The sequence below is a fragment of the Chinchilla lanigera genome, unplaced genomic scaffold (assembly GCF_000276665.1).
Source record: "Chinchilla lanigera isolate Chin_1 unplaced genomic scaffold, ChiLan1.0 scaffold00012, whole genome shotgun sequence".
NCBI classification, from domain to species: Eukaryota; Metazoa; Chordata; class Mammalia; order Rodentia; family Chinchillidae; genus Chinchilla; species Chinchilla lanigera.
Window position 1 is genome coordinate 7,254,312 of NW_004955413.1, and position 9,938 is coordinate 7,264,249.

Here is a 9,938-nt window from a genome sequence, read left to right on the forward strand (position 1 = left end):
ATCCATAAAGAACTTTCATAACGCAATATTAAGAAGACAAACAACACAATAAAATATTAGCACAAGATTTTGTTTTTGGTTTTTTTTTGTTTTTTCTTCTGGTACCAGAAACCAAACTCACGACCTTGCGCTTGGCAGGCAGGCACTTTGCCACTGAGCTAAATCCCCAACCCCTTGGCACAAGCTTTAAATATACATCTTATCCTAGTAGATGTGTGGTTGATGAAAAACTCAAGAAAAATGTTTACATAGTTTATTCATAGGGAAATACAAATTAAGGTTAAAATACCATACACCCTTATCAAATGGTTTTACAGATGGACAATCCTAAATGTTAAAAGGGTGTGGGCAAATGGAACTTTACTCTGTCACTGGTAGGAATGCAAAATGGTACAATTACTTCAGAAAGCAGTCTGGAAGATTTTTACTGATGAGGAAATTGAGAATCAAACTTTGGATTTGTGAAGGAGTAGAGAAGTATTGGGTGTGGTACAGGTAGGAGATTTATACTTGATTAGAGACACAGTTCCATTTCTTCAGTACCTCTTAGAAGATAGTGGATCATAGAGTAGTTCAGAACACTTCATACAGAATCATGACCTTCTTTACTATTTTATCACTTCCTAACAAAATGGTCATGGTAGTCCTGGAAGTTTATAGAAGACCTCTAAGTTGTGTGAACTGCTGACAGAACTATGGTTCTTTGTCCTCATCAGACATGCTGGTGCTCTTTTCCTTCAGCAGCTTACACTCTAACATGTGGTTAGTTCATCTTCATGTGAAAGGAGCAGAATTGGTGAGTCTGTTGCACGTCATTCTAATAAGTTTCCATTCACCTCAATCAGAGGGTACCATACACATACACCCAACAAAAAAGCTTCCACAGATCTGGGTTTTCATAAGGAAAATTATTGTTTGTTTTGTTGATGATGTTCTCATTATGTGGCAGCAAGACAAACATTTTTCCTCTCACAGATATAGGTTATTAATCTGGAACAGTTAAGAGCAGTCATCTTTGTGGGTGTTATTCTTCCACAGTTTTCAGACTCTGACTCTCTCCAAGCACTGAAAGTAAAATAAAAGCAGTAAATGTGGTAAAATAGATATTCAGTACTGCAGATAGAATACAACATCACATCCAAAATGAGGTGATATATTTTCTTTGGTTATAGAGACCAGACCTCAGTGCCCAAACTGATCCCCCAGAGAACATTACCAGGAACTCAGGTGTAGAATTAAAGGTGAAAAAGGCTTTTTTCTGCATAGCCTCACCTCTGTAGCTAAGCTTAGGTCCCATGGAGGTGTATGTTTATGGATGTGCAAACTATATCTTTATACATATGTATGTGTGTGTGTGTGTGTGTGTGTACATGTAAAATGTACATATTCTACCTGTAGGGCTTCAGGACTCTGAACCAGAACTTGCAGTTCTAGAACTTACTAGCTCTTATCCTATTCTAGAGGCTTACCTTTGGATAATGGGTGTTGATTTGTCTTCCCATGTCCACGGGCTACTTGTTCCTTCACGGGACAATCCAATCCAAGAGAAATAAGATATTTGGCTTTGAATAAAGTTCTGTAATAGAGTATCATCTATAGGTAAGAATATATTTATGTTCCTGAAATGAGTTATTAATTTTGTTAATAATTTATATTTAATGTGACTATCATGTAGTATAAGAAAACTTTCTTTAGAAGATCTTAATGTAATAAAATAATGATATCTCAATTATTAAAACTTTACTAAGTGTAGAGGCATAAATAAGACCTAAAATAACCTTTGGTTCATTCATGTGTATTGAAACTCAGCTGAAATCTCTTAAATATCTCTTAACACTCATGCTTGTGCCTCAAATATGAGTTTTGAGCAGTCTGATTTGTATTTTGGGGCCCATGTATGGTAGCTATGAGATTTATAGCACTGTTGTTTTATATTTTTATTCCATAATATTGTGTTTATTCCCCATGAAGTAGGCACGGGGAATTCTAATAATTCAGACTATTACTTTTCCCCATCAGATGAGATGTCTACCTGGCTGACTGAGTATGTGACAAGTATGAAAGTAACAAATATTCATCCAGCTATGTGTCACTTAAGGACAGAAGCATGTTCCAGGAGATGCATCATCAGGTGATTTCTTTATTGTGTAGACACTGTGGAGAATACCTCCCCAATCTCAGGTTGTTATGAAGTCACTTGGCAATGTAATATTTCATGACCATTGTCTATCATTGATTAGACAAATTTCCTTATGCAGCAGGTGACTGTATGTTAATTTCTGCGAAGCCTTGCACATGTTATTGGATTTTCTCTTCAAAAATATGTTGGTATGAAAATTTTGTCTGTTTTATTACCTGCTTCACACTTTTTCCAAGTGTAGAAACTGGTATCTTGATTGTTTTTTTCACACAAATAATGACATAGAAAGAATTAGAGCGAGTTCTTCTGACTATGGTGCCATGTCTATCCATATTTGTAGTTTTCCCTTCCTTTTTGTTTTGTAACCCTTTGAAAACATGATGAAATCTTAGATCATCTATTTTCCCTAAATGCATGTATGCATCAAGACATAACATTTGATGTGCAAAGTCTGGGTATTCATAGATGATTTATTTTTCAATAAAGAAACTCTGCAGGAAAACATAGGAGATCCAGATTCAGCAACTCATTCTCAGACTGTATATCCATGAACCCTACCCTACAGTCTCTTACATCAAAGACATTATTAATTATTCAGCTCAGAGCCTTTATGCTATCTTTCTAAAATTATATGTCTCTAAAAAAGCTAGGTATAAGTAAAGGTACAGCCCTCCCTTGAAAAAATATTCCACAGTCTAATATATCTTACTTCTTTTCTAATTTTCTATAGTGCATATAGTTGTATAAATAATTCCTGAAATTATGTTATCATCTACATAAATTCTATGGTTCTTATGCAAGAAGATTATAAGATCCTTTCATATATTAAAATGTTATTCTTATTTATGTTGAAGATAAATTTCATATTCATACCACTTCCTAGCTACTTTTCTATATACTGTATTTCCATAGCTAATTTGAATTTTATTTTTAAAATATCTAATATCTTTATGCCATCAATAGCAATTACATCTTCTAAGGCAGCAGATGCTGAATTAATTCAGCCTCTATACTTGTCTTTTTCTGGACTCAGATTTTGTTTGTTTTTTGTTAACATTTTTAAAAGTAATTTCAGAGTTGTTGAAAGCCATGTAAAAAGTAGAAAACTGGACTAGGTCAAAGAACTGAATGATTTTTAGCATCTACTGACCTACTTTTGAGAAGATATTAATAGATTATCCTTTACCCAAAACAATAGGATTTGTTTCTTTTGTAGCAGGAATAGTGATACATTATTTCTATAATTTGACAATAAAATTTCAAAGCAAGACGCAACTATTAGTGTATTGAAATATATAAATATACAATATTCAATTTCCTATGTAAGATAGTATATGCTCAAAGTTAACCTGAGGTGGAATTAATTAATTTTTAATTTTTAAAGTGTTTTTCCTTTAATCTCAAACTCAGTGTTTATGCTGTTTTTTTCTTGATACTGTTAGAAGTATAAACTTTTCATAGAGAGCCTATTGCTAAATTTCAGTGAAATACTCAGTATAAGATATACAAAGTGTCATCCAAAAATAGGATGAGTGTTTCAATGTTTTAAAATATTATTGCAATAAAGGCACTTTGCCGTTAGTCCCCTTCATAACACTTTCCTTATTTCAAACACACTTATCCCATTTTCTTGTCATTTACTGAAACAGTTTTGAAAGTGCCTTTTCTTATACTTGTACTATCATGGCTGCTTCAGTGCTGTGAATTAATTAAAAATGCTTACCTTTCATGGTCATTTTGACTTTGGGGAAGAGCTGAGGCTGCATGATGCTAAACCTAGTGAACAAGGGGGATGAGGGAACCCCACAGTATTTTCCCAAGTCTATCTTTCCATGAATGTCAGTGGGCAGCAGCAGCAGCAGCAGCAACAGCATTCACCCTATTTTTGAACATACTTGTAAATACATTCATGAAATAGGACTTCCAGAATTCCTTCAGAAAGTGGTAAGAATGATGGAATAAGTGTGTTTGAAGCAAAGACAAGTTTTTTGAAGGCAAATAATGGCACTGATTTTTACTGTAATAATATTTAAATTTAAACATTTGGTATGTATTTGGATCACTATTTATACAATTTTTGTTAATGTCAGGTGGGCAATGTGCCAACACAGTAACAAGGTTAGGGCAAGGCACATCTGATGCACATGGCATGAAAACCCAGCCATCACGCTTGTGAACTGAAGGGCTTTACATAACTTTCATTGCCTGAGCATCATCTATTTTAAGGACAACTTTTTCTGATGACCTAATGTTTGATTTATGTAAGATTTACTGTGGAAATTCTACTTGTGGATAAGTGAGATGAATTACTGAAGTTCTTACATCATTTTTGTTTGTATTTCTACCTTTCAGTTAGGCTCCATTAAATCTGTGTGCCCTTGTAACAGCATCAAGTGTGGAGACATTTGAAGGTTATTTGGCAATAAGACTTAGTCAGTAAATAATGATGAAGCAAATATGGTGTGGGACTCAAAACAAAATATACATCACCAGTTCCTGTGTATCTTCTATCTTAAGAAGAGTGGAATCCATTTCTTTGCAGCGTTTCCTACTGTCTTCAAAGTTCTTCATTTCCCGTGAGAAATAATAACAGCTCTCTCCACAACATGACCAATTAACTTTATGTGCTCTCTTGTCCTTTTCTTGAAAACAAAAGACTTTCCTCAGAGATCACTCAGTGTGAACCTGAGACAAACATGATGACCTGAGAGATACTGGAATATTTTGTAGTCCTTCTAAAATCATTCTATTTTGTGAGACAGACGTGTTCCATTTTTACCTTTGGAAAGAACCCTGGCCTAGGAATTATTTCACATTACTCATGTCTTTCCAAGTTTATGTACAATACTGTTCACATGTTCTAGGAAAATTTTCTAAAAAGGTTATTACTGTCTCTCACACCCTTTACGGGAAGGACATTCTCCTGGGCAGAGTTTCTTCATATTCTCCAGAGCAGCAGCTACACCTACAAAGCAGATCTCAATTTAGTTCATAATCTAAGTATGCATATTTAATGATAAAAGAAAATATGATGAAGAAGCTTTGAGGGTTGTTTTGATAGCAAAAGTATTAATTTTGGAAACTGTGATGTAAAATAATATAGTATCATGCACACAGAAAACTCTTATCTTCTTGACTTCTGACATTGTTTCAATTGCATAAGAACAAAAGTTGGAGCACTCATTTAGTTTCTATAAGAAAATTCAAATTGAGGGCTGGGGGTTTAGCTCAGTGGCACAGCGCCTGCCTGGGAAGCACAAGGTCATGAGTTGGATTCTCAGTACTGGAAAAAAACAAAATAAGAAAATCCAATTGAGAAGAAATGGAGCATGAAGGCAACTGAGGAGACACCTGTTAGTCTCTGTCCTGACTCTTTCTCTACACACCTGTGCTGGTTTGTTCCGATGTGCCTGGCAGGCTTTGGACAGGGGATTCATCCTCTTGTGTTGCATTTTTCAGATTAGGCTTTGGGTCACACTGTAAAACTTTATTGTATATGGTTAGTTCAAGGAAAACAAATCAAGGGACTAAAGAAAAGGCACAATTTTAATTTGAGTGTGTCATTTCATTGTCAGGATTAAGGACTATTTTTACTCAAGTGCTCTTTTAGGCATCTATCTCTTCTTTGATCATGATTTCCACACCCACTTCTCATTAAAAACTACATTAATAATAAACATTTCTGGGCCTTGATGATGGAGCAATGAAAAATATGAAGCTCTGTTCTCAAGAGCTCACTCCTTGCCATGGTGACAGTGGGCAGCTGGACGAGATGATGAGTGATGTCACATAAAGTTACTGAGTGGTATTGAAACTGAGAGGAAAGACTGAGCTACTACATGTAGGTGGAAGATGACAGCTTGGCAAGGCCACACATGACTAAATGCTAAAGTATTAAGTTTCAGTTTAAATCCTGTAGTCTCAACATTTTTAAATTTTGCACCAAAAAGAATGTAAAAACAGTAAATTTAATCATTTATGTACTCTTTCTAATGTCCTTTATCATATAAAGTTTACTTCACAAGCCAGATTTTAAAATATCCTTTGATTGCTAGGAGAAGGTTAGACACAAGTGCAGAAATACTGGGTTCATAAAGATAAATTGGAAGCCATAATTTAAATTCCTTTCCTGAATGCTTTTCTAATCTGCAATCATATAGCTATATCATTTCACTGTTGATATCTACCTTGCTGTTAGCAGTTACTCAAAAGATCTTAAAATGTGCTTTCTTTCTCTTTACAGAACACTATAACCCCCAATAAAATTGTCAATTTCTTATACTTGATTCTAGTCAAAAGAACAAAAAACAATGAAGTTTTAAATTCCTTTCATTCATGTTACCATTATGCATGGAAGAAGAACTTCAGATTTGGAGACATCTTTGATTTACATTCCCTTTCAGTCTGCAACTAGTCAGCAGAAGAATCATGTTCAGTATTTTTTCTTTCATAGATATTGATATTTTTCTAATTTCTCAGTTTGTAATTCTTCTTTAGGTAAATGTTAGTTATTCTCTTGTAACATAGGCATATTCAGAACATTTATGAACTTAAGCAGTACCTTTGGGAAAACCTATGCTCATAACTTTCTGAAATGTTCTATGGTTTAGTTGTTACTTTTGTTTCTTTTTTTTTTTTGTCTTTTTTTTGAGACATGGTCTCTCTGTTTAGTTCAGGCTGGCCTTAAACTCACTTCGTACCTTGAACTCACTTTGTAGCCCAAGCTGGCCTGGATCTCACAGAGATTCTCCTGTCTTAGTCTCTGGAGTGCTGGAATTACAAGCATGCCCCACAACGCCTGGCTTACTTTTTGTTTTCAGTGCTTGCAATGTGATATAAATTATTCTCAATGTATTGGCTGCATGACTTCTTTATTTAAGTCTTAGGATGGCCTAGGCTGTTGGTCCTAGTTGCATGATAAAAATATCTCTCCATCTTTTTAATTTTTTTTCTTGTTTTTAGATCTATTTTCTCCTTTTATTGCAACCATTGCTTTTATTATAGAAACTATTACTAAATAGTTTTTTGAATTTCAGTTATCTTTATGCCAAACTAAACATTTTGCTATATTTGCACATCATACACAATTGTTCATACAATGTTTTAAGCCAACTATTGTTTAACTTAAATAAGTTTATTTTAAAAGAAAAATTTGTGTGATTACCTGAAATGGAAGATTTTGTTTTTTGGCATATCTTGCACAAGTAACATCTAATTGTTAAAAATGAATTTAACTTACTTATATTCATAGCTCAAGTTAAGAATAAATGTGTCACATCAAAAAACGATGTGATATCTATATATGCCAATTCCCCAGGATTAATGTAATTATCATGTACTGCAAATATAAACTAATAAATTAAAAATATTGAACCATAATCTACTCATTAAATTGCACTTGTAAAAAATAAATGCAACTAAAACCTACCATGAATCTTTTTGGAACTAAAGAGGAAAAATAGAAAAAATACTGCTTTATGAAGTCTTCTATGTATGTATTAATTCCTTAAAAAAAAGTACTATAGATTGGAGTCTGTAGGTAGTGGGATGGGGATGTGGCTTAGTGGCAGAGATCTTGCCTTGTATGCAAAAGGTCCTAGATTCAATCCCTAGCATCACACACAAAAAATACCTATAGGGAGTTAAGCACATCCTTCTATAGCTGAACATTGCTCTATGGTGAAAGGTATTAAAACTGCTCTATTGAGTGGATGTTACTGAATATACTTTTATGATTTGTCTTAGATTCTGTTATACAGCTATAAATCTTGTACCTATGGTTAACAGGGGCAAAATAATAGTTGTGAGAATTGGTCATCTAGTTTGTATTTGATGTTATTGTTATTACTGCTTGTAATACTAGAAGTCAAGGAGAGCTTGGGATGAAGTATTTCAAGCCCTAACAGAAAACAACCCCCCACCCAGAATGATGCACCCTACAAATTAGCTTTCTAAATTGATGTAAGAAAGTATAAAGATGAGACCACACATTAATGCAATTGTGGCTAAGAAAATGATACAAAGGATCAAAGAATTGGTTCTTTCAAAGATTAAATAAGTAGACAAACTCTTACCCAACCTCACCAAAACAAGGAAAGAAAAGAGCCAAATCCATCCAATTAGGAATGAAAAGGGCAAAATCACACTGGGTCCTGTAGAAATCCAGATTATCAGCAGTTACTTTGAGATCTTGTGTTTTAATAAGGTAGATAATTTGGAAGACGTGAACAGATTCCTAGATACATATGAATTACCAAAGCTGATATCAAGAAGACATAAAAATTCTAAATAATCTGGTATCAGTCAGTGAACTTAAAGAGGTAATAAAATGAAAATGTACTACCCAGGAAAAGTTCAATTCCTGATACAGTCACTGCTGAATTCTTCAAGCACTCTAGAGAAGATCTCATGCTACCGCTTCTCAAGCTCATTCATAAAATTGAATGGGAAGCAACACTCCCCAAATCATTGCTGGAAGCAAGCATCACCTTAATACCAAAACCAGAGAAAGACCTAACCCTAAAAGAGAACTGCAGGCCAAGTTCTTTAAGGAACATAGATGTAAAAATTCTCAATAAGATACTGACAAACAGAAAGCAGCAAATCTTAAAAAAAGTGAAATGCTGTGACCAAGTTAGATTCATCCCAGGGATGCAGGGATTGTTCAACACGCACAAATCAATAAGTGTAATACACCACATTAACATAACCAAAGAAATAAACCATGTGATCATCTCAATAGACACAGGAAAAGCATTTCACAAAGTCCAACACCCACTGATGATAAAAGCCCTAAAAATACTGGAATAGAAGTTGTTTATCTCAATCTGATAAAAGGCATCTATGACAAAGCAACAGCAAACATCATACTAAACGGTCAAAAACTGAAAAATTCACCTTAAAAGTAGGAACAAGACAAGGATATCCACTATCACTACTCCTGTTCAATATAGTTCTAGAAACATTAGCCAGAAGATTAGACAAAAGGAAGAAATAAAGGAATATGGTTAAGAAAAGAAGTTAGATTACCATTATTTGCTGATGACATGATAGTCGATATAGAAGACCCCAAAAACTCCACCAAAAGACTCCTAGAATTATTAATGAAATTCAATAACATAGAAGGATACAAAGTCAACATCGAAAATCAATGGCACTCCTGTACACAAATAACAAACTCACTGAAAGAAAAGTGAACGAAACAACATTTTTCGCAATAGTGTCACAAAAAATAAAATACTTAGGAATCAGTCTAACAAAGGAAACAGAGGACCTACTCATGGAAAACTGCAGTATTCTGAAAAAGGAGATTGAAAAGGACAGCAGAAATGGAAAGACATCCCTGCTCTTGGATAGGCAGAGCCAATATAGTGAATATGGCCATAGTCCCAGAACTGATGTACAGATTTAATGAAATCCAATAAGAATACCAATAGCATCCCTCAAGGAACTAGAGAAAGCAATCCTAAAACTTTTATGGAACCAGAAGAGACTTAGAATAGTAAAAGAATTCTGAGCAACAAGGGCAAGGCAGGGAGTATCTCAATTCCTGATATGAAGCTATACTACAAAGCTACCATGATAGAAGTGGACATGGTACTGGCAAATAAACAGACTTGTGGATCAGTGAAACACAAGAGGAGATGAAAAAACAACTCTAAGCACATCCAGCTAAGTTATCTTTGACAAAGGCCCAAACATCCTTACTGGAAGAAACATAGCCTCTTTAATAAGTGGTGCTGAGGAAAATGGCTCTCCACATGCTGAGGATTAAACTTAGACCCATATCAGTCACCAC

At 34.4% G+C, this 9,938-nt stretch overlaps 1 protein-coding gene across 1 annotated transcript in view; it reads right to left on the reverse strand.

The window, feature by feature from the left end:
* Positions 1 to 201: 201 nt before the first annotated feature.
* The window catches only part of LOC102006115 (C-type lectin domain family 7 member A-like), a 21,586-nt gene continuing 11,849 nt past the window's right edge, over positions 202 to 9,938 (reverse strand). Inside the window, exons 6-9 of the mRNA XM_005378930.2 lie at positions 5,527 to 5,625; positions 4,631 to 4,782; positions 1,470 to 1,576; positions 202 to 1,065 (exon numbers count right to left, since the gene is read on the reverse strand). Coding sequence (XP_005378987.1) covers positions 939 to 1,065; positions 1,470 to 1,576; positions 4,631 to 4,782; positions 5,527 to 5,625 — 485 coding nt within the window. The 3' untranslated portion in view covers positions 202 to 938. The remainder of the gene's footprint in view (positions 1,066 to 1,469; positions 1,577 to 4,630; positions 4,783 to 5,526; positions 5,626 to 9,938) is intronic.